The sequence below is a fragment of the Musca vetustissima genome, unplaced genomic scaffold (genome assembly GCF_032173495.1).
Source record: "Musca vetustissima isolate MV318-11 ecotype Yass unplaced genomic scaffold, APGP_CSIRO_Mvet_v1 utg1129, whole genome shotgun sequence".
Taxonomy (NCBI): domain Eukaryota; kingdom Metazoa; phylum Arthropoda; class Insecta; order Diptera; family Muscidae; genus Musca; species Musca vetustissima.
The window spans coordinates 254,009-279,849 of NW_026888644.1; the positions used below are offsets into that span (position 1 = coordinate 254,009).

The window sequence follows — 25,841 nt, forward strand, 5'->3', positions numbered from 1 at the left end:
TCACGAAATTTTGCATGTAGGATGGGTTCTGGCCAATGAAGACCCCTATTGTTTTTGGGAAAGATCGGTTAATATTTAGGGGATGAAATGGACCAAATACTAAATTTTTGTCGGTTTTTCTGGTCGCTCCAGAGGCCGCAATAATGGCCCGAACATCGTGAAATTTTGCATGGAGAAGGGGATCGGGCCAAAGAATAAGCATGCCTGTTTTGATAAAGATAGGTCAATATTTAGCGGGTCAAATGGACCCTGACTTTTGTGTGAAAAATGACAAAATTTGTATTCTATAGCGTATATATTTACTCCTGAAGGACATAGATCCGAGAAGTTGATATTTTATCATAGAGGAGTGGTTGACCTTTAAATTAATACCAATTATGTTGTTGTATGTTCCCGGATGTTGGAGTTACACCTAAATATTTACAGGTATCTCCGTATTCGTATATTATTTAATAACCCATTATCACTCTAGAGAGCGGAACTATAGCGCTGATCGCTTTGAAATGTTCCATGAGGTTCCAGTTATGGTCAAGGACAACGCCGAACATCACAATACAACCCACGGTGAAAGAAAATCTGGACAATAGCTGTACTGAATACTCGTAATATTCGGAAAATATGTATGTGTGAGGAAGAGGTGCTGTTTATCTCTAATCGGGCAAGAGGGTGCAAATATCACTAAATATTGCCCAGGCTCGGAATAAAAATCCGCAGAAAATTTGAGTTCCGTGGTAGTTGTGTAGGGTATCGTATGGTCGGCCCCGTCCGACTATACTGCTCCGCTCACTGGTTTATATCTACGCCTTGTTCTGGTGAGGATAAATGTTGTCTAGAAAAATATTTTTTAAAAAATCTGCGCATTGTCGTAGCTAGGAAAAATATTGTTTTATTAAATCTACTCCTTGCTCTACCGCATATGAAAAAAAATCCACGCCTATGTAGATTTAAAAATAAATCATTTGAATAAAATTCTTGCATGAAATTTAATTTCGGCCATAAGAAACATTTCACCAAAATCGTTATTTTTTGTAAAATTGTCCCCTTTGGATTCTTTGCTTAATTTATTAGTCCTTGGCCTTTCAAATGCAAGGCAGTCCCAGAACAATATCAACACAATTTTGTATTATGACATAGATGTATTTCATTTCATTTTCCCATTTGTTTTGTTATGATTTTCTTGGAATGGAAATCATAAGATGTCTGTCTGTCTAGACGCAATAAATACCTCTGCATACAAATAAGTTTCAGCATCATAGGCGTATGATTAACATAAATCCATATAATTGTGCATAATATTACGTATACGTATGCTTGTTTCTTTTTTTTCGAAGGCAGTTTGGATTTCGTTATGATTTTTATTTACATCCATTCCATTCTTAATATTTTCCAATAAAATTATTAACTTATTCAAATTAAGAAAATGCTTTCGACTTATTCAAATGTTATGACAAAAATCATTTGTGGTATATCAATGAACTGAACTGCACACAGACACACACACACAGGCAGACATCGCCTCCATCCATCCATGTGTACAATTTCCAGTTCATAATCGAGTGCAGACAAGTTTTCAATTTTGTTCGTTTCCACTCGTTTAAATTGATTTCAGGCAAACTGAACTGAAGCGAACGATCGATTTGTATAATGCCAATGTTTATTTTACAATTTTCTTCCAATATACAATTTTCCGAATATTTTCTTTTTTTTTTGCTTCACTTGACTACATCATAGGTGTAGTACAACTCACAGAAAAAGAGAGGGGGAGTGTGTGGGTATTTTTTTCTACATGTGTGCGTGCGTGTGTCAGTTGCAAAAGCCATGTATGTTTACATCTTTTCACAGAAGCTGTGGAAAAAAAATTAAAAGAAAACTCAATTTTTGTTTGGTTGGCTGTATATCTTCTGTCTGCCAGCCTGCTGACAGTGCACAAAAAGTAAAGAGTGTGTTAGTGGCTTTTGTTGTTGTTGTTATTATATTTTCCTTTTTGTTATTGTGCCGAAGACTTATTGTTTTTATAAGCAAAATAACAGAAAATAAAAAAATACAGCCTTAAGCTTTTAAAGAAAATTGAATATGGAAATAAAATACAATTTTGTTTTTTGGAATATAACTCCAGCAGAAATGCTTGTGGGTAATAAAAAACGAAAAGGAAAGGCAGCACATTTTATAACTCCATGTGCCATAACTTCATTAAAAGGCACGTACATTGACATCTTCAAAAGCCTAAGGCCCATAAAAAATATTAAACGGCAAACATCTTAAAATAATTAGTCTTTTTTGTTTATTTGAATATGCATCTGCATTTGCCACATAAAAAGGCAAATATATGGAAACAAAATTCAAGCTAATGTGGATCTTTAAAAAAAATCGGTCCTAGAAAAAAAAATATTTTAAAAAATCCACGTCTCTAGAAAAACATGTTTTTTATACCCTTCACCACACTGTGGTACAGGGTATTATGACTTTGTGCATGTGTTTGTAACAGGCAAAAGGAAACGAGATAGACACATGGTTCTTTTTGACAATATGCATAGAATCACTTTCTGAGTCGATTTACGCATGTCCGTCCGTCCGTCCGTCTGTCTATGTTAAATTGTAAATAAAGTACAGATCGCGTTTATGATCCGAATTGGATGAAATTTGGCACAACGCATTTGTTTGGCCCAAGGACGAACCCTATTGAAATTGGGAAAAATCGGTTCAGATTTAGATATAGCTCCCGTATATATTTTCGTCCGATTTAAGGTAAATGGTATACCAAAGTCCCTATATATCTTTCGATTTGCACGAAATTTGGCACAGCTTAATGAATAAGGTCTAGAATGATGTGTGTTAAGTTTCGTGAAAATCGGTTGAGATTTAGATACAGCTCCCATATATATTTTCGTCCGATTTAAGGTAAATGGTGTTCCAAAGTCCCTATGCATCTTTCGATTTGCACGAAATTTGGCACAGCGTAATGAATAAGTTCTAGAATGATGTGTGTTAAGTTTCGTGAAAATCGATTTAGATTTAGATATAGCTCCCATATATATCTTCGTCCGATTTAAGGTAAATGGTGCACCGAAGTCCCTATATATCTTTCGATTTGCACGAATTTTGGCATAGCGTAATGAATAAGGTCTAGAATGATGTGTGTTAAGTTTCATGAAAATCGGTTCAGATTTACATATAGCTGCCATATATATTTTCATCCGATTTTACGTAATTTTTGCACCAAAGTCCCTGGAAATCTTTTCATTTGCACGAATTTTGGCATAGCGTAATGAATTAAGTATAGAATGATGTGTGCAAAGTTTCGTGAAAATCGGTTCAGATTTAGATATAGCTCCCATATATATTTTCATCCGATTTTAGGTTATTGGTGCACCAAAGTCTCTGAAAATCATTCGATTTGCACAAATTTTGGTATAGGGTACGGAATTAAGTCTAGAATGATGTTGCTAAGCTTCGTGAAAAGATCCATAGCTAGGCCGATTGACACAACGTACTGAAGTAATAAAAATTAGTCTCTAGCAAGTTTCCCTGAAATCGGTTCAGATGTAGATATATAACAAAAAACGCTATGTCTGTTAGGATACATATGTAGAATATAGCCAAAGTGGTGAATGGTATCATATAGTCGGCCCAGTTCGACTTTACTACTTCCGTTACTGGTTTATTTTTGAATAACTTCTATAAAGTCCCACATGACGTATACGTATTATCTTCCAAATTATCACCAATACGTAATTTACATAAATATTCATCATACGCCCCCGCATTCTTTCAATATTATTTTATTTGCTAAATTTTCTTCAATATTCCGAATCATTCCCAAAATAATAATTATTTTAATTTCCTCCCACAAATAATTTTACATTTGGCAATTTTTTCCACATGCTAGTGAAATACTTTTTTATTGTTGTTTTTGTAATTTATTATACGATTAATGAAAACATATTCCACTTCAAAAACACTCAATTTATCATCTTAACTACTGCTACAAACTGTTGGATATTCGACTGTTGCGGAACTTGTTTATTTGGTTTTCATTTCTTGTGGTTTAATTTTTTGTTCGGATTTATTTATTTATTTAAAAATATTTAATAAACTATCCAGGGATATTTATTTTCTGATTTTATATTTATTTCTATTTTTTTTTTTTTTTGTGGTTGTAAATACCCACCTTTGATAGCGTTGTTGTTGTCGCTGCTGCGGCCTCTGCTGCTGCTACTTCTGCTTCCAATTTATTTATTATTTATTCAACTTTGGGTTTCAAACTAAATTTTTATTTATGCACTCTGAACACTTACACACACTCACTCACATACACTAACACATAAATACGTACGTAGACACACATACACACACATATATTGCTTATTTTCTCACAATTTGTGTTGTTGTTTGAATTGAATAGAATTTTTTCCTTTTGCTACTTGATAATTTTCTGTGGTTTTGTTTTATTTTGTTGTTATTATTGTTTTGTTTTTCTGCAGGTTTCTTTTTCTCAGGTAAAGTATTTTATTATGCTTTTGTACTTTGTTTCGCTAGTTGCTGTTGTGGTTGTTGTTGCTGTTCCGAGAGAGTAGGCGGATTTCTGAAAACAAAGTTGAAAAGAACAACTTATTAATGAAAGACATTAGTTGGGAAAATATAAGGAAATATTAAAAGGACACAAAGGGAGTTAAAAATAGTCTGTCTTGGATGGGAAATATCTTGGGGAAAATTGCTATCTAGGGCCCAAAAAGAGTCCAAATTTTTAGAACCAAAAATACATTTTTCAAAAAATGTATTTGGTGGTCCTCAGAAGGAGTAGAATAAAAAAACATTTTTCTAGAGTTTAACAAAGCGTAGATTTTATACCCTACACCACACTTTTGGGCCTTCAAAAAGTGTAAATTTTTTCAACCTACTTATACCCTTCACCACACTGTGGTACAGGGTATTATGTCTTTGTGCATGTGTTTGTAACAGGCAAAAGGAAACGAGATAGACACATGGTTCCTTTTGAGAATATGCATAGAATCACTTTCAGATTCGATTTATGCATGGTTTTTTTTCCATGTTAAATTGTAAACAAAGTACAGGTCGCATTTATTATAATTGAATGAAATTTGGCATAGGTCACTTATTCGGCCCAAGGATGAACCCTATTGAAATTGGGAAAAATCGATTCAGACTTAGATATAGCTCTCATATATATTTTCGTCCGATTCTATGTAAATGGTGTACCAAAGTCCCTATATAACTTTCCATTTTCACGATATTTGGCATAGAGTACTGAATCAGGTCCACACTGTGTGTACAGGTTTGTATACAGGCAAAAGGAAACGAGATAGACATATACATGGTTCCTTTTGAGGTAAATGGTGAACCATATAATCACTTTGCACGACATTTGGCTGAATTCGATTGTGTGCAAATGACAAATCCAGTCTGTCTCCCACATCTGTCCATGTTAATGTAAGCAAACAAAGTCCCTATATATCTATCCAAATTGAATGAAATTTGGCATAGGTCACTGAATTAAGTCTAGAATGAATGTGTGAAATTGGTGACAAATCGGTTCAGATTTAGATATAGCTCCCATATATATATTTAACCGATTTAATGTAAACGGTCCCTATATAACTTTCCATTTTCACGATATTTGGCATAGAGTACTGAATCAGGTCCAGAATGATGTGTGCTAAGTTTCGTGATAATCGGTTCAGATTTAGATATAGCTCCCATATATATTTTCGTCCGATTTAAGGTAAATGGTGAACAAAAGTCCCTATATATCTTTCGATTTTCACGAAATTTGGCATAGAGTACTGAATCAGGTCCAGAATGATGTGTGCTAAGTTTCGTGAAAATTGGTTCAGATACAGATATAGCTCCCATATATTTTTTCGTCCGATTTAATGTAAATGGTGCACCAAAGTCCCTATATATCTTTCGATTTCCACGAAATTTGGCATAGCGTACTGAATTAGTTCTAGAATGATGTGTGTTAAGTTTCATGAAAATCGGTTCAATTTTGATATAGATCTCATATATATTTTCTTCCGATTTTATGTAAATGGTGTACCATAGACCCTATATAACTTTCGATTTGCACGAAATTTGTCATAAAGTACTGAATTAGATTAGTTTCGTGAAAATCGGTTCAGATTTGGACTTTACCAGCCGTAGATTTAAAAAAATAAACATTTTTTTACCAGGCGTAGACTTTTTAAAAATTTGTTTTTTAACGACCATTTTACATAGATTTTTAAATTTTTTAACGTTTAACAAACGACGTCGATTTTATTAAATATAAAATATTTTTTCCGATTTTTGTTATGGACAGCCTTTAGAACGTAGTTTAAAATTTTTTGCTATGTCCATTAGGTTTATTGCAGATTCAAATGCATTTTTTTATCTGCAGAAGCAACATTGTCAATAAAATCAACAATTGTTGACGAAAAAACAACAACAATAAAACGAATATTGCGTTCATTTAAATTCCATACCTGACATGTTTGCTATATGAATATTGGGGTGGGGAGGGAGAGAAATTGCTGTACAAAGTGAATGACATTTCGACATATGTATATATAAACACACAAGCACACACATCTACTGTCACATATGCCATTTGTAACGTCATTGTTTTGTCCAGTTTCCATTGTATTTTCTCTATGTGGCTAGGCTTGTGTGTATTGAAAATTATACAAACGAACACACACACAAACACACTCACACACATTTTGGGCAATTTTTGTGTGTTTACTAGTTTACTAACAGTTATTGCTGTTGCTTTCTTTCTGTGTTATTTTTCGTCTTTTTTTGTTGTTGTTGCTTTTGTTTTCTAGTTTTTTGTTGTTCTCTGTTATTACAGCTGATGTTAATCTCTCAAGGTTTTGTACAACATAGACACACCAACAACTACAGCACGTGTAATTGTGTAGGTGTGCTTGATGTTTCCAAAAACACACAAACACACTGGCAAAATCTTTAAACAAAACAGATGCATTTCCAGTATCGACAAGAACAAATAAATCTTCGTGCTCCCACTATTCAGCCATGTTTTCAGTGTTTTTTTTTTTTTCATTTTCTGAACTCTGCTGGCCCATTATTACTACGACTGTATTTTTTGTTTCATTTGTTATTTCTTTTATTGTTGTAGTTGATGTTGTGTTTTTTCTTGTTGTTGTTGTTGCTTTCTAATGGCAATTATTTGCTGTGTTTGCTTTTAATTTCGCAACAATTGGTGGCAAATTAATTAATGTACTTGTTTTGGTTCCCTCTGGCCACTTGATGTTCCACCTCCACTTCTCGTTACTGCCTGCCTCTCTTCTCCTCTACTCTCTCCTCTTCCCCTCCCTCTCGTTAAATCACTCTATTGCTCATTAGTAACGATTTGTATGACTGTAAATAGTTTTTTTTCTTTGGTCGTGGAATGTTTTATGGCTTAATTTATGGACTACTATTTGTTATTATATTGTTTTTGTTTCTTTTTTTGGTTTGACCAACAAATTTATATATGATAACGACATTCTTGTACTTACTTATACTCCTACCTAAATCGAATAATAACAAAAACAACAAAGCAACAATTAAATATTGCGAAATTTGCTTAGGATTTATGTAGTAATGAGTAGCTCTATGTACCTCTAGTCTGTAGTAGGCACAAATTCTACAATCAATTCACTATTTTCTTCTAACTATACTAGAGTTTTTCTATAACAAAAATTGAAAGATATATTTCTTCTCCAAAAAATATTTGACCCCGTACTATTTTTTCAAAGTTCAGCTAATATTGTTTTTACATTTTTCTTTGGCATCACAGTCCTTTGAGGTTTTACAAATATCCTTCAGAGTCCCAGCAAGGCATGAACTTAAAAAATATATTATTTGTCGAGAGGCGATGATTTCTTTAAAAATTATTTTTTATGCCCAGGAAAAATGTGTCTTCTTATGACTACAAAACGAAGATTTAAAATATATTTATAAACCTAAAGGGCTGGAATATAATTTACATATATTCCTAGGGCTAAAAAGACCTGGAACTAAAAAGACATGGAATATTTGTTCTGAGGCCCAGAAAAACGAAGATGTTTCAATTTTTGTTGAGACCCAGAAATTTGGGAATTGATTTTTTTCTCCTAGACACTGTCTGTGTATATTTGTTTACTTTCGAATAAATAATTTTCATACTAAGCCTAATTTTTCGTGTGTGGAAAATATTTTATTCAAGCCTAAAAAAATTAAGATTTGTTGATTGGATTATAGACCGTCCCTTTAGAAAAAACTCTCTACGTAAGAATAGAATGGAGAAATTTTTACTTCAGGAATAAATATCGAATTATAGAATTTATTAATTTTTTTAAGAAAAAAAATATTGCCAATTCTCAGCACAGAAAGCATAAGAAAAAAGTTCTGACCGTCTTCAATTGTTCGTAGACTATCAGACAAATAGTCGTGACTTTTTAAAGATTATTTCTTCGTAGACTATCGGACAAATAGGTGTGGATTTTTAACACTGTTTTTTCTTTAAGAAAGAAATTGTCTCAACCCAAAGACCAGACTTTTCTCTTTGAAAAAACTTCTTCAAACCCAGGCATCACAGTCCTTTCCGGTTTTAAAAAAATCCTTCAGAGTCCCAGGCATGGTCTTAAAATATATATATATATATATATATATATTATTTGTCGAGGGCCTGAGAGGCGAGGATTTCTTTAAATAATATTTTTTATGCCCAGGAAAAATGTGTCTTCTTCTGCCTACAAGACGAGGATATATATATATATATATATATAATCCTAAAGGGCTGCAATATAATTTACATATATTCCTAGGGCTAAAAATACCTGCAGTTATTAAAAAAATATTTGTTCTGAGACCCAGAAAAACGAAGATGTTTAAATTTTTTTAGACCCAGAAAGTTAGGGATGGATTTTTTTCTCCTAGACACTGCCTGTGTATATTTGTTTACTTTCGAATAAAAAAATTCTGACCGTCTTCAATTGTTCGTAAACTATAGTCGTGAATTTTTAAAGATTATTTCTTCGTAGACTATCGGACAAATAGGAGTGGATTTTTAACACTATTTTTTCTTTAAGAAAGAAATTGTCTCAACCCAAAGACCAGACTTTTCTCTTTGAAAAAAAAAAACTTTTTCTAACCTATAATGGAGAATATTTGTATTAAAAAATCCCCAGATCAGTGTATCAATTTTGCTATATAAACATATCTCCTATTGCAAAAATTCCATATTCGGTAATATATTTTCATTTATTTATTTATTATATTTTTTAACCATTTATTTATTTGTAAATTTATTTATTGTTTTAATAATAGCCTCTGCTTTATGGCGTATGCTTAATTTTATTAAACGTATGATGATTGACGTTAAGTATACGTCGATTTTTGTCGGTAATATTATATTGTATAAAAATTAGATATGCAAAAAACGATTTCAATAAAATAAACGTATTGAATTTTACTTCAAAATACTTAGGTCCATATATTTTGTTTTATGAAGAAAAAATGTTATGAGACCAGCGGGAAAATGTCCAGGGATATGAATTGTGATATGGAATCCATTCCTATCCTTTAGCCTGAATATACGATGGTACAATTTGTGAAAAGTTTTAATATAATCGTTAAAAAAATTATGAGAAAAATATCTTACGCTTGAGCACATTTTTAAAACAGAAATTTCTACCTAAGTTCTCAACAAAGAAAAATATTTTGAAAATTCCGTGTAATGTGCCCTTAAAATGTGTATACATATTTAAAATATAATTCCAATTTTTATTTCTATCTTTTTCGTAAAAGGTGGCGTATGATTTATATTTATTTTTAGGAAAAAATGCGTATGATTATTCCCGTTACGTATACGCTGAATTAAATCGATAAATTGAGTATATTTGTGTGAGAGAAATTTTGTAATCCTCCTTGATAAAACGGAAAATATTTTTCAACTCCTTGGAATGTTTTTATAAAAAAAAATCAGAAAATGATTTTCAAATAACAAATTTATTTTTTTATGGATTGAGGATTTCCTCAATCCATAAAAAAATAAATTTGTTCAATTTAATTTCTTTCTAAATTTTTATGATATTAATTTTTTAATTTTAATCTCTTGTGATGTGACCTTAGAATTTGTATTCATATTTAAAATATAATGGAAATTTAACTTCCTTCTCTCGAAAAAGGTGGCGTATAATTTATATTAATTATAACATAAACGTATGATTATTCATGTTACGTATACGCTGAATTTTAGTGGTAAATTATTTCATTATATTTTTTTAATAAAAATATCTTTTAACTTCTGGGAATACTTTAAAAAAAAATTCGGAAAATGTCTTTGAAATGACAAAAATCATCAAATTTTTCAAAATTAAAATTTTTCTAACTAAATTAAAATTTTTCGCTTTAAAAATATATTTTTAAAATCCCAAAAAAAAAAAAATACATTTTTCGATTTAAAAAATATTTTTTAAAACCCATGTGTGCCCTGAACTTGAATTAATATTTAAAATATAATTCCAATACGCATTTCACATACACTCTCTCTCTCTCTCCCTCTCTTAAAAAAAGGTGGCGTATGATTTATGTTAATTGAAATAAAAGCGTATGAGTATTAACGTTACGTATACGCAGAATTTCGTTAAAAACGAAAAATATGTTTTAACTCCTGGGAATCTTTTATAAAAAATCTTCAGAAAACGTTTTAGTACACACAAAAAATTCTCAATCCGTAACAAAAAATTTTAATTTTTCCATTTATTTTTTAATTCTTTATGCCATTAAAAAAATATATTTTAAAAATTCAGTATGATATGCCCTGAATTATTCATATTTAAAATGCAATTGCAATTTATATTTCTATGTCTCTCGTAAAAGCTGGCGTATGATTTATATTAATTGAAATACTAAACGTATGATTATTCACGTTACGTATACGCATTGGTAAACTGTGTGAAGGAATTTTTTAATCCTCGTTGAAAAAATGAAAAATATTTTTAATTTCTAGCAAATGTTTTTGTAAAAAAATGTCTTCAACATTATTTTTTGTGAAAAAATAAAAAAATGTTTTAATTATTTATAAAAAAAAAATTCAATAATTGTTTTCAATATTTTTGAAATCTTTCATAATATGCTTTGAATTTTATTGGATTTTTTATTCTAATACAAATTTATATATTATTTTTATTTTATTATTATCATTATTATTATAATTTTTTTTAAATGTCGTATGATTAATTTGAATTTTTAACGTATGATTATTCTCATTACTTATACGTGGAATTCCATAGACATATTTCGAAGGCGTGTGAGTGAGTATAAAAAATGCTGTGTCATTTTCAAATCGGTCATTGAAGAAAAATGCCAAAAAAAAAACAAATTTCCCCAATAAAATAGCTATGACTAAGAAAAATAGCTCATCTTTACAAAGTTTAATTGTTTCATCTCATTGCCATATTTCTCATTTAATTCTCATTTAAAACTTCTCAATTCGCCCATGAAGAAAGTGTAAAATTAATTACTTTTTAAATAAGTTTTGATAAAGAAAAAAAAATAATAAAATTTAATTTTCTTTAGAACTGATTTCAGGTAAGTAGCTCAGCTAGCTGGGTGGAGAGGTAAAGGTGAGAGAGGGGGTGTGTAGAAGACAGAGGGAGTAATTTATTATAATTATTTTTGTTTTTTTTTTCAAACATTAAAGAGAAAATTATATACTTTTGAAAATATACAAACGAACATACAAACACACACACATATATACAGATATGTATATATGTATATAAAGTACTTGCTGCTATATAACTTAAAAGTACACATGGTCGTATATCTGTGAGTGTCTGTGTGCAAATAACTGCGAAGGTGTGTGCGTGTTGCGTACTAGTAGGTCCGTTGATGTATATATGAAGCTCGTTCCCGATCGTTTAACGAATGTACAGACAAAAGTTTTTTCATTTAATTTTTTTTTGTTTTTATAAAATTCCTCTGAAGATGATGGAAAAAATAACAGCAGGAAAATGTATCCGAAAAATATACAATATCAAGGTTTTTTCTTTCCCACAAAAAATTGGAAACCCTCAAGGGGCGGTAGGTAGGCGTGGCCATAAATTAATACCTTTTTTAACTGGGGTTTGTGTTTTCCTTGTAGATGGTTGGTGTTGTTATTGTAGAATCCCAATTGGTTAAAAGTTGCAGCTGCTAACTTTTATTATATTTTAAGACTTAAGTTAAATTTATTTTATTTTTATTTTTTTAATAATTTTTCACTTAACTCATATTCACAATTACCACTACATTTTATTTTTTTTTTTTTTTTTTTTTTTTTTTTGTTAATTTATTTTTCCTTTTTTGGTTGTTAATTATTTTTTTTGGTTTTTCTTATCAATTTTTTTTTTAATTTTTTCATAAATAATTTGGCACAATTTTTTTTCTCAAACGTTAACCCGAAAAAATTGCTTTCCGTTTTATTTTTTGTTGTAATTTCTTCCCCCACTTTTGTGTTGGGGCTGGGGGGTTTATTATTTTTTGTTTAAACAAATTCTGTGAAAAATTGAACTGAAAATGCTTGAATTTTCTTTATTTCTGGCTTTTCTTTTCCAATTTTTTTTTTTACTTTTTGAATTTTTTATAAGTTAACAACTCTCTCTTTCTTTCTATCTCTATCTGTGTACACCATTAACACATCTGTCAGGACTGTCAGGAATAGAAACACTGCGCTTTCGTGAAAATCGTATAGTTATCCGCTCGGAGGCTAAAAGCCTACTGGATTTTCATCAATACACCAGCAGAGGAATTTTCTTTTAGTTGTTCTTCGACATGGAAAACCCCCCCGAACGAAGGTGAATGAATGGCAATGATGTGGCTCGTGTGTGCATGTTCTCTTTAGAGATTATGGAAATGAGAGCTAGTCGCTCTCTTCCTCTCAGTTGTTTGTGTGGTCTCTTTAACAGTGTAGAGTTTTGAAAGAAAATGTTAAAGATAACGGTAGTGTGAAGGAATTCTGTAATTTTTGGATGTTAATGAATTTTTCGACCAAAAATATTAAAAAAAATTTGGTTTTTGCTCAATTTTTTAAATAAAATGTTGATATAAAAATTACCAATTATAAATTTTTTTTCTTGGACATTGAAAATTTTCAAAAATTTCCGACAATTTTTTATTTTTTAACAATTTTTTTATTTTGTATTTTTTTATAAAGATTTCTAGTTTTGTGGTTTATACGTCAATAATAAATTTTTGATTTTTTTTTTAATTTCCAGTCAAAATTATTTGGGATTTTTCGACCAAATTCCTGTTTTTATTTGTTTTGGTATTTTCTTAATAAGTGACCGATTTAGAAAAAAAAGAAAAAAATGGTCGAAAAATCAAAAAGGGTCAAAAAATCCAAATTCCAATTTAGAAAAAATTGGTCGAAAAATAAAAAATGGTCGAAGAACCCAAAAAAGAATCAATAATCAAATAAAAAAGATTGATTTTTTGGAAAAAGGAAATATACAAAAATCAAAATGGAAATACAATTGAGATATTAATAAAAAATACCAAAAATTTTAAATTTCAAATTTTTTCATAAACTGTTTCGATTACCAAAAATTTATCAATTTCATTGTCATTTTTTTCAAAATTGATTTTTTTCCAAATTTTTCTTAGATTTTTCGACCATTTTTTCTAAATTGGTCGATTTCAATTTTCATTAAGGTAAGTTTTTTTTCTATAAATTTATTAATATTTCTTCGAAAAATAATTTTCCGACCAAAAATTTTGAGGTGTTCTTCAACCATGTTTTTTCCGACCAAACTAATAAAACAAAAACTATCATTCCATTTTGGCTTACTTTTAATGTTACCGTATTATTATTTTATTTATGTTATAGAAAATATTATTTTAAAATTTTCGACAAAAAAATAATAAGATTTTTTCGACCACCTTTTTGTTCATTTTCTAAATTAGTCGATTGTATTCTATTTCAATTTTTAGTATATTTGCCCTGATTATAATTATTTTGGTATTTTTGACCAATTTTTAGGTATATTTTCTAAATTGGTCCAAAATTTTTTTCGATTATATTTTCTAAATTGGTCGATTTTATTTCAGTTCCCATTTTAAATTTTTACAGTTATGGTAAAGAAAATAGGAATATATCTTTTTTTAACATTTCCGACTAAAAATTTTTTTTTCCGAATATTTTCTTTGCATATTATTAAAATCGGAGGTTTATATGCATATTTCCACTTTTTCCCAATTTGTTGGTATATTTTTATACCCTTCACCACACTGTGGTACAGGGTATTAATTTTGTGCATATGTTTGTAACAGGCAAAAGGAAACGATATAGACATATGGTTCCTTTTGAGAAAATGCATAGAATCACTTTCTGAGTCGATTTACGCATGTCTTTCTGTCCGTCCGTCCATGTATTTTTACAGGTCGCATTTATGATCCGATTTGGATGAAATTTGGCATAGGTCACTTATTCGGCCCAAGGACGAACCCTATTGAAATTGGGAAAAATCGGTTCAGATTTAGATATAGCTCCCATATATATATTTAACCGATTTAATGTAAACGGCGAAATTTGGTACAGCCTAATCATTTAGGCCTAGAATGATGTCTGCCAAGTTTCGTGAAAATCGGTCCAGATTTAGATATAGCTCCTATATATAGTTTTCTCCGATTTCATGTAAATGGTGCCCCAAATTCCCTATATATCTTTTGATTTGCACGAAATTTGGCATAACGTACTGATTAAAGCGAAGAGTGATGTCTGCCAAATTTTCAGATTTAGATATTCCCATATATAGTTTCGTCCGATTTCATGTAAATGGTGCACCAAAGTCCCTATATATCTTTCGATTTGCACGAAATTTGGCATAAGGTACTGAATTGAGCCTAGAATGATGTCTGCCAAGTTTCGAGAAAATCGGTCCAGATTTAGATATAGCTCCCATATATAGTTTCGTCCGATTTCATGTAAATGGTGCACCAAAGTCCCTATATATCTTTCGATGTGCACGAAATTTGGCAGAACGTACTGAATTGAGCCTAGAATGATGTCTGCTAAGTTTCGAGAAAATCGGTCCAGATTTAGATATAGCTCCCATACAAAGTTTCGTCCGATTTCATGTAAATGGTGCACCAAAGTCCCTATATATCTTTCGATGTGCACGAAATTTGGCAGAACGTACTGAATTGAGCCTAGAGTGATGTCTGCCAAGTTTCGAGAAAATCGGTCTAGATTTAGATATAGCTCCCATATATAATTTCGTCCGATTTCATGTAAATGGTGCACCAAAGTCCAATATATCCTCCAATTTTCACGAAATTTGGCATGGTGTACTGAATTGAGCCTAGAGTGATGTCTGCAAGGTTTCGAGAACATCGGTCCATATTTCTATATAGCTCCCACATATAGTTTCGTCCGATTTCATGTAAATGGTGCACAAAAGTCCCTATATATCTTTCGATTTGCACGAAAGTTGGCATAACGTACTGAATTGAGCCTAGAGTGATGTCTGCCTTGTTTCCTGAAAATCGGTCTAGATTTAGATATAGCTCCCTTTTATTATAGATTGATTTTAAGTAATTGACGCACCAAGGAACCAATAGGAACAAAACGTTCTGAAATTAGTATAACCTAACCTGTGACAAGTTTGTTTGAAATCGCTTAATATTTGGATAGAGCTTCCATATATATTTTCGCCCGATTGATGTCAGATTGACATCAAATTTTGCACAACGTACAAAAAGCATAGAATTACGTAGTTGCGTTTTCTAGAAGCATAGACATAGCCCAACGGATGACCTCTTTATATTTGTTTGAAGTCGATTTACATACTTTATCGATAGATCTAGGTGGATTCACATTTAGATAACTATCACATATTTTATTTCATCCAATTTCATGTTAATAGCCCTGTTTAATATACCCATAGTGGTGAAGGGTATCATATAGTCGGCCCCGTCCGACTTTACTACTTTCCTTACTGGTTTCTATTGTTTTTGTCTGTTATTAATTTTTCGACCAATATTTTTTGGGACTTTTTGAAATTTTTTGGTAAATCTTCTGAATTGGTCGATTATCTACAACAATTTTTGGTATATTATCCTCCTATCATTTATTTTGGTCGATATTTTTCCTATTTTGGGTATTTTTTATAACCATTTCTGGTTGTCTTTAATGTAGTGGATACCCTATGAAAAACAATGTAATTTTAACAGGTGTGCTCTGTTATGTTTGGAGATTATAGCTGTGTAACGGTTTAATCTCCTATATTACTCTCTCATTTCTATTTATTTCTCCAGTGTGCTTTTTCGCTCTCTCACCCCCAACAAACGATTCTTTCTCTCTTTACCGACAAAAACAAAGAAGCAAAAAATAACAGTTTGTTGCATGTTGTTGATTGAGTGAGTGGACGCGTCTCATTTGAAATGCTAACAAGTGGAGCAACAGTTGAAATGAATGAAATATTTTTCGGGTGTTCTGTTCTGTTTTGTTTTTCGTTTTTTTATTTTCTTATTGGTGTTGTTGGAAAACTGGGGAATTGGGGAATGTAGTTGTTTTTTGCTAAACATTGAGAGTTAGAGAGTAGTACTTCGTACTTGGCCTGCATTAGGTGACTGTTGTTCTCCTATTCTCTGTATGGAAACTAATGTTTACACGAGGCATCAAGTGTTATGGGGCATACTTACCTATATAACTTAGTTGGGATAGATTTGTGTGTTTTTAAGGTGTTGCTTTGCACAGTGGGTTGGGCAAAAATAAAAATAACATAAAAATGAAATGATACAAAAAATTTAAAAAATAAACATTTAAATAATTTTACGAAATCAGGGTCTACATTAGCTATTCCTGTTGGAGAAAATTGATAGACAATTTTTAAAAGAAACTTCCAGTAACTCCCTCCCCGGAGTATAATAATTTTCAACATCAGCAAATACCTATCCAATATGACATTCTGCCACGTTGGCCTTATGACCAACATCTATGGCAGTTTATCATCTTTCATTTCGTTTTATTTATTTTAAAATGTATATGTATATACGTTGTTTTTTGTTGCTGCTTAAAATTTATTTGTGCGTGCCATCTTCCTTGACACTCACACCAACACACAAACAATTCGCTGTTGTTTCATATCAAAAAATCCTCCAGCACACAGGTACAGAGCAGTGGTTGATGATTTGTTGTTTTTATCTTTTGGTACCTTCATTGTCTTCCTCTTCTGTGGAGTTCGTTTGTTTTTGTTGTTGTTGTTTTTGGCCTTCTAGGTCGTGTTGTTATCTGTTGTATGCTGTTGCTTCTGTTCTGTGTTTTGGTCCTGCTGTTTGAACAACCAGCGCCTTGTTGCTGTTGTATTTTCGGGGGATTTTTTTTTTTGGTGATGAAGCATAAGTGGAGGGTAGAGTTGACTGCTTGATATGCTGCTGACCTTATGGTAAGAGTGCGGGGGTGGTGTTGGGCAAAGAATGAGTGATGTTTGCTTGATTTTTTAAAATTTACAATAACTATATGGGAAATAGGGTTGACGTTTTGGTATTATTTTTTTTTATTTTACCAAAAAATTGGTCGATTATTATTTTGGAAATTTTCAGAATATATTTTTTAAATTACAAAATTAATGATTTTTTAAAAATTTACAATACCATTTCGGGGTTGACATTTTGTTTTTTTTATACCAAAAAAAAATGGTCAATTTTTTTGGAAATTTTAAAAATATTTTCTTTTTAAAAAATAAAAAAATTAAATTACTAAAATATGATTCTTTTTAATATTTGATACCAAAAAATTGGTCGGTTTTTAATTTGGGATTTTATTTATTTAATTTTATTTTCTACAAAGTAAATAAGTGTAAAAATTAACAAATAAGAAATTGGTTACCAAAAAATTTTGACCGGTTTTGAATTTTGATTTTTTATGAAAAAAACATTAACCAAAAAAAAATTAACCAAATTTCGGATATTCGAAAAAAAATATTTTTCTTATAGAAATAAATATATTTTTGTGTGCTTGACTAAAAAATGATACCAAAAAATTGGTCTTTTATTATTTCGGATTATCTGAGTTTTTTTAAAAAAAAAATAATTTTGAAATTTTTACTTGTGAAAATCAATTTGGAACACTTCTAAATTTTTTTTTTATAATTTTTTTCTAAAATTTTTTTTCTGAAGTTTTTTTTTTAAATATATTTCCCTGACTTTTTTGGTCGAATTTGCTGTAAATCCACTCCTTGCCTATCTATATATATATTTATATAAACGTGTGTTTGTCTGTATACATTTGTGTATTCATGTGCGTATGCTCCTCTTGATGGCCGACCTTGTTAAAGTTTTTTTCAACAAAAAAGGACTCTTCTTCTTTACAACTTGTTTTTTTCATTTTTTTTTTTTTTTTTTGGTTAACGCCAAACAAAAATCTCTCAAACATTTCGTTTCTTTTCATATAGCAACAACAAAACTCAACACACGCTGTGCTGTGCTTGGCTACCTGCTGATGATGCTGCTACTGCCATTCATCCAACCATTCATCCATTCATTCATATCCTTTAGAAAAAAACTTTTGGTTTTTGACATAACAATCCGTAGACTGTCGAAAGGTTTTTGATTTTTTTGAAAACATTTTTTTTTGGGTATCATTTTGTCATCATTAAAAGATTTTCCAATAACAATAATAATAAGGATTTCATTTTAAGCATGAAATTTGGGGGGAAATCTGGGAGACTGGGTATTTATTTAATAAGGGGTGTGTCATTAGTCCGGAGCAAAATACAAACAAAGGAAGGGATGAAAAGGAAAAACGATTGATTGCAATTAATTGTCTATAAATGTTTGAGGGGTGGAGGGTGCAGGAAATCTCGAGAACAATGATTTTGGATTTTAAATTAATGTTTTTAAAGGCCTAAAAATTGATTATAAATTTTAAATTAAATTTAAAGAGATTTTAAAACAATTTTTTTTGTTTATTGTAAAATCTTTTTGAAAAATGGAATAGAATTTTAAAAATGTCTTAAAAAGAATAAAAAGAAAATTCCAAAATTAGAAAAAAATATTAAACAAAAGATTAATTAAAGTTGGATCGCTTTTAAACTTTAAAAAACTTTTAAACTTAAATAAAATAATTATAATTTCAAATTAAAGTTAAAAAAATTAAAACAATAAATTCCTAAAGTTGAAAAAAATATTTCAAAATAAAATTTTAAAATTTTATATTGAAATATTTTTTTTAAATTTTAGAATTTATTTTTTAAATTTTATTTTTTTTTACTACCACAAAAAATTTCATATACAAAAGATTATTACCAAATATTTATTATAAATTTTGTATCAAATTTAAAGAAATTTTAATACAAAAATTTTTTTATTTTAGCTGAAGTACTTTTATAAGCGGAATGGAATTTTTAAAAATTTTAATAAAAATATAAAATAAAAAAATCCAAAATTGAAAAAAAATAATAATAAACAAAAAATATTATTTACATATAATTAAATTCATGTTTGAAATAAGTAAATTTGCCACTACATACATATGTATTATCTACATAGGAACTGAATACTTTTTTCCATAGCTTAATTTACATTTTTTTCTTTGTAGAAAAATTTCCATAATTTGTTTTTGGATTCAAAATTCACCACTGAATATTTTATAATACGAAACAGCTATGCCAACCAAGCATAGACCCAAAATTTTACTCGCGGCAATTGAGCCAACACCTGAATCGTAATAATTAGCATAAATACCAAATGTCATAATATTTCGGCGGTCAGCTGTTAACCAAATATCAAAATAAATGTGTTTACTATATGACAAAAAAAAAAAAAACAAATAAAAAAACATGATTAATTTTTTTCAAAACAAAAATAAAAAACTTCTTACTTTTGTGGTTCATTTTTCCATCCCACCTCCTGGCCCCCCAAGGGATTTAAATCCGCATCCAATGTACTGGGCATTATCAACAATTCACGGGCCTTAGGGAATTTACCCTTAACCATTATATAGTCCATATACAAATCCGTATAAAATTCATTTGATTCCAATAACTCACCACAACTGGCGGGATCTTCATTGCGACAAGTGTAAATGGCACAAACTTTAATATTATTACGTTGATCTTTTTCATAGGTGCGGCTACCGGAAAATACACCCATGCGATATTTGTAGGCAGTTTTATTACTTGGCACTTGCAGTGGTTGTGTCCAAATTGAGAATTCACAGCAAAAATCGTCATGGCAGATTTTTTCAAAAATCTTTGTGTCATTTGTCAGTAGTATTGACTGGAAACTTTCTATTTGGGGATCTTTGAGAAGGCGTATACCCGGCAAATGGCCAGAGGTTGAGGGTACTTGAATTGGCTGCTCATCTCTGTGAGGTAAATGGGTATCTGATTGAGCTAATTTTTCTTCTTCTTTAAAATCCCCAGTTGCAATTTTCCTCACCCGGGCCTTATATAATTTCCGCTCACCATCACCTGATGTTACCATTACCGACATCGCTTCTCTATCGGGGCCCGAGTAAATTCCCGTTCCCGTTGTACCAGTTCTTGGAAAACTGGCACCAGCTGCCAATAAATTAACATTGTTACCCCATGCCCAGCCCTGTTGTAGTTGAGTGGCTGAAAACGAACGAGATTAATTTATTATCAGACAATCAGGCCATAGACCATAATAAACACAGTGATAAAGAAGAAGGCAACAAAACACAACACTTTGTTTGCTATCCTCCTCCACAACAACTCACCTGATAGAAACGGCAACTCCGAATAGAAGAGACTGGTGAAAATAAAATCTGTTAGGCCATAGCGCTGTACCAACTCCTCGGCCGGGGTATAGAACAACATATCAAAGCATATAAAATGGCCAAAGCGTACACCAAAATCTGTATCGAATATGGCATACTCCGGCTGCAGGGTGGTGTTTTTATTCTCTACATAAACATTGACTTTGCGATAGCGTGATATTACACGACCCTCACGGTCAAAGACCACATTTGTGTTGAATATGTTCAGGCCATTTGTGGCACAAGGCCGGGGATCCAAATGCGGCGGTAGGCAATCTTGCTTTTCGGTTAAATTAATAACCAAATATTTGCGGACTTTTTGGGCCGTACACGACAGTTGTATGAAAAAGTCAGCATACAAGGATGATGACTCGTTGCCACTGTGTAAACATGGTATGATGTTTTGCCCGGGCGATGGTACATAAGTTAAGTGGAAGTTGTTATTTAAAGTACCCTCAGGAAAGACAATTATGTCAAGATCATTTGCCTCCGGGGATGTTATTATGTCGATATAGGCATTTAAATGGTCGGCTAATATTTCAGAAGATGTTCCAACTAAAGTGGGACGGAATTCCACAACTCCAGCTGAGTAAAATAAACTACTGTCCACATTTTGGGCTTCCTAAAATGATATATAATTGAAATTAAAATCCCAGAATTGTTTATTTATTAAATTCCAATAAAAAACAATCGCTCTAGGTCAGTACCATAAACAAAACACTTTGCGCTACTCACCGATTTGATAACAAGCTGCAACAACAACAACAGCTGGGCCGCACGCCAAAGACTCAATGATTTCGAGCATTGTCCCAAGTCAGCAAATACCGTGGAGAGCTGCATTTTAACCCTTTGTCTTAAGAGGCACACAAAACGTTCACAATACCCCCGTGCTTGCTTGTCCAGTGTTTGGGTAATACTAAACCTGAAATGATGGGAACGTACTTTTCTAATAGCCCCAAAGCAAATGCATTCCATTTCTCTTTTCCGATAATTGTTTTGATACTCTCTGTCTCATTCCCGCCAAAAAATAAACTAATTAACTTTCTTGGAGACTTTTAAATGCCCTTACTTGAATTGAAGAAATTTAAAGCATACTTTTAGGCGTTAACAAAGAAATCGGGCTTGGCATTAAGTTGCCCAACAAATCGTTAATTTTGGGGCCAATATTTAAGGAAAATAATAGTTTAAATTATGGGAATTGGAGTGTGGACCCACTAGAGGCCAGATGTTATATTGTTTTATAAAAATTAATTAATAGAACCATAGAAAATGTAATAAAAAATGGAATTATTAAAAAAAATATATTTTTTGATGATATTTTCATATTTTTCATAGATTATTCACATTGTATTTTATTCATATTTATAAAATATAATTCAACAATAACGCCATGAGTCCACACAGTAGTGAAATGCTAATTGTTGCTGCACCATCACCTTCCACAGGAACAAAATTATCATAATAATTACCATAAATTGAAAAGGCCAAGAGGTTACTGATGGTTGTGTTCAAGCTGTGGCGTACCTTTATTTGATTGCTAAAATATAAAAAAATTAAAGAAAATTGTAAAATTTAAAAATAAATTAAAAATAAATTCTTGTAACCAAGACTTACTTTTTCGTCACCTCCTCGGACCACTCAAATTCGCCCACTGCAACCGGCATCAAATCATCACCCCTTAAACTATTCGGCATCAAGAGGAAACCTTCCGTGGTCTTTGGGAATGTTGCCGTAATGGTAACATTTTCAAATATCACATCTGTATCGACGTCATATGTTTTACCACAATCCATAATATCCTCACCCACACAACTAAACAATGCACAATTTTTTAAGAAATTTGTTTCCGCTGCCACTTCATTGCGCAAACCATCATAAACACCCAAACGATAGTGGTAATGTACTGAATTCTCCTTCAAGGCCAGTGACTGCCATTTCAAATCAAAAGAACAACAGAAGGAAGTATTTGTATAGCATAGATCTTGTTTCAAGCTATTACCCTTGCTCAAATCCACCACTACACTTTCATAGTTTTGCAAATAATCACGTTTTAAAAAGATATTTGGTTTTGTTAGACGACTAATTACTCCAGGTTCTACGGATCTTTTTTGCCTTAATTTTGCAGTTTGGTATTTTGGCACCCTGGCCGTATAGATTTTGCGTTGTCCCACTCCGGTTGTCATTGTGGCCACTATTATACCCTTACGTCCATTATAGATACCAGAACCGGTGCTGCCAACCAGCGGATTTGAGGAACCGGCAGCTAGAAAATTAACATCATTGGCATAGGACCAGCCTTGGTGAACCTGAACAGCTGAAATGAGACAACAGAAGTAAAATTTTTTGTGTACTGTAACAAGTTTCAATTTCAATCAGCTGATTCCTTAAAACAGCTGTTTGAAATCACTTATTTATTAATTCGATTTTAAAGCCGTGTTTACAGGTCCTCAAAAATATCTAAAATTATGTCACAAATCTAATTAGAATGGGAATATGAATACCAGATGGAAATTTTTTGCTAATAATCTGTGTTAATAGTTTGATCTTTGACCCTAAGATCTAATCCTAGACCTAGGTCGTTATGAATTTTCAATTGCCTATATTAAGAGCCGTATTTACATTATAACATAATGACATAAAGGTACCTGGTCACACATCAAATTATTTGATTTGAATAATAATTTAAAGTTGTGGTATTGGTATTCTGACCTTTTATGGGCTTTAATGAGCGGCAAAAAAAAGTTCTTTGTCGGAAATGATTTTTTTTTATTATTGTTTATCAAATGGATTTGCCATACTTTGGATTTGAAGCCGATTAAGGCAACTGGTCACAGATGAAATTAAGTTATGTCAAGAAGAGGTGCATCACAGGTGACCTTTTGGTCAAAATACCAATTTAAAGTTCCGGTGTATTGTGTTATTTTTTCCAGATTGATAGTTTGAACTTTGACCTCATGTACTTATCTACGATATAAAGGAGATATTTTTTATTTATTATTATAACTGAAACATATAGCCGAGATTACACGAACAAGTTTACTGGTCACACGACAAATTAATTTATGTAAAGAGGCGATCTTTTTGGTTTGAATCGCCTTTTAAAGTTCCGCTACAATTTTTTTTATTTCCATATTTTTGATTTATTGACCTTTGACCCCTTTTATTCTATTATTAATTATGTGTGTTATAAAAAGACATTTCGAGATGAATATCGCAAACAAACAAAAACTTGGCCCACAAATAATCAGTTTTATAAGGCACTCCTCCCCTGGAAACAAACAATATATTTTTTTTATTTCCCGACAATAATGCAAACGTCACTTTCCATCACCTCATTAACACCTTTTTAGACAGACAGACAGACAAACAACTAACGCGTCAATGACTAGACGCTTATCGTTCATATCGCATTCTAAAATATTGACTATGTTTTCTTTCTTAGATTTAGATAAGATTCCGATGCAAACAGATGGCCGGTCAGTACACCCAGCGTTTCTATTTTTAATTTTTTCCAACTTACCGGTCAAAAATGGCAGCTGCGAAAACCACATAGTTGTAAATATGAAATCCTTGATGCCATGTTTATCGACCATTTCTTGGGCCGGGGTATAAAACAAAATATCAAAACATATAAAGTGGCCGAAGCGTACCCCAAAATCGGTATCGAACCAACCATATTCCGGCAGCAATGTGGAATTTTTATTTTCACCATATAAATGGACTTTGCGATAACGTGATACTACCTGACCTTTACGATCAAATACCACATTGGTGTTGTAAATATTTAAACCATTCGAGGCACAGGGTCTGGGATCTTCGGGTACACTTGAACATAATTCTTTTTCGGTGAGATTTATAACCAAATAACGGTTGTATTTACGGGCAGCACAGGATAATTGTTTGAGCAGGTTGTGATAAATATCTTCGGCATCATCACAGAGTGCTATTAGCGATTTCTGGGGATCCGGTACAAAGGTCGCTTGATCATTGCTGTTTAAGGTGCTCTCGGGAAATACAACAATATCGAGATTTTCGGCTTCTTGGGAAGCCAAAATATCCAAATAACCATTTAGGTTGTCATTTACACGTCCCGCGGAGGTCAAAGCTGCCGAAGAGCGGAATTCCACTACACCAGCATTATAAAATAAATCACTTGGCAAACTGGCCTATGAAATAAACCGAAAAACAAACACTCATAAATTAATTACAATTTGCAAACTTTGTTTTTGATCTTCTTATCATTAGTTCAATAAAATTTTTATAACGCGTTTTCATTTTTTTTTAGCGCAAAATTTAATCACAACGACTTCTTGTTTGCAAAATATTTCTATCTACTTTTTGTTTTGTTTCTAAACAATCAACCAGCCAGCCAGCTAGCCAGACCACCAACCTGTACTGATAACTGCACCAGCAATGTTAGCCCCAAAATAACTGTGGACTTTATGGACATTATTCCGTTCTTTTCTATTTAAAAATAGAAAAATGCTTCCGTATATCTTTCTTATTTTTCTTTGAACACAACCACTTAACGTTACCAATACTAGAATCTAATTGTCAGGTAATTGGTCAGTGCTAAGCCATTTAAATCTCACGGCATGGGCCAAAGCTTTTTTTCCCCCAGTTCACTTGTGTTTCCTTAGATACGTCTAATCTAATCAGAAAATGATTTGTAATTTCAATACAAGTAAAGAAATCTTATTGAAGATTTATAAAGGAGAGTTTATAAATAAAAAAGTGTAGCATATTTTAGGGGGTTCTAATTAGAGGAAGTTTAAAGAGGAAGAGAAATATCATTGACAAATTAGACCACAGTCGGGCGAACCACCGCACGTGTGCACTCTCGCGAGAGTAAGTATAACTATTCTCTCACAGACATTCAACTGAACCAATTGAAAAACCATTGACACACACACACAAAGACAAGTGCGTGAGAATAGAATTTTTTATGCTCTGCCCGTGCCTGAATTAGACCGTAAAAAATTGGTTTTCACGCATTTGTCTTTGTGTGTGTGTGTCATTGATTTTTCCGTTGGTTCAGTTGAATGTGTGTGAGAGAATAGTGATATTTACTCTTGCGAGAGTGCACGCGTGC

General features: G+C 31.6%; 2 protein-coding genes across 2 annotated transcripts; both read right to left on the reverse strand.

The window, feature by feature from the left end:
- Positions 1-4,509: 4,509 nt before the first annotated feature.
- LOC133336540 (vanin-like protein 1) lies at positions 4,510-21,589 on the reverse strand. The gene is made up of 4 exons (XM_061544823.1): positions 21,485-21,589; positions 20,711-21,371; positions 19,850-20,585; positions 4,510-4,582 (listed from the first exon to the last, which is right to left on the reverse strand). The coding sequence occupies exons 1-4, from the start codon at positions 21,587-21,589 to the stop codon at positions 4,510-4,512; spliced, it is 1,575 nt and encodes a 524-aa protein (XP_061400807.1).
- Positions 21,590-22,111: 522 nt separating this feature from the next.
- LOC133336541 (vanin-like protein 1) lies at positions 22,112-25,199 on the reverse strand. The gene is made up of 4 exons (XM_061544824.1): positions 25,140-25,199; positions 24,270-24,915; positions 22,364-23,063; positions 22,112-22,286 (listed from the first exon to the last, which is right to left on the reverse strand). The coding sequence occupies exons 1-4, from the start codon at positions 25,197-25,199 to the stop codon at positions 22,112-22,114; spliced, it is 1,581 nt and encodes a 526-aa protein (XP_061400808.1).
- Positions 25,200-25,841: the final 642 nt, after the last annotated feature.

What these genes read in the sequence shown, in the direction of transcription:
- LOC133336540 (XM_061544823.1), bottom strand. Translation starts at nt 21,589, where the DNA reads ATGCAGCTCTCCACGGTATTTGCTGACTTGGGACAATGCTCGAAATCA. An exon ending in TGCAGCTTGTTATCAAATCG is followed by an intron (nt 21,372 to 21,484) that starts GTGAGTAGCGCA and finishes ATATCATTTTAG; the next exon opens with GAAGCCCAAAATGTGGACAG. An exon ending in GGAGTTGCCGTTTCTATCAG is followed by an intron (nt 20,586 to 20,710) that starts GTGAGTTGTTGT and finishes GTTCGTTTTCAG; the next exon opens with CCACTCAACTACAACAGGGC.
- LOC133336541 (XM_061544824.1), bottom strand. Translation starts at nt 25,199, where the DNA reads ATGTCCATAAAGTCCACAGTTATTTTGGGGCTAACATTGCTGGTGCAG. An exon ending in GCAGCTGCCATTTTTGACCG is followed by an intron (nt 23,064 to 24,269) that starts GTAAGTTGGAAA and finishes GTCTCATTTCAG; the next exon opens with CTGTTCAGGTTCACCAAGGC. An exon ending in TCCGAGGAGGTGACGAAAAA is followed by an intron (nt 22,287 to 22,363) that starts GTAAGTCTTGGT and finishes TTTATATTTTAG; the next exon opens with CAATCAAATAAAGGTACGCC.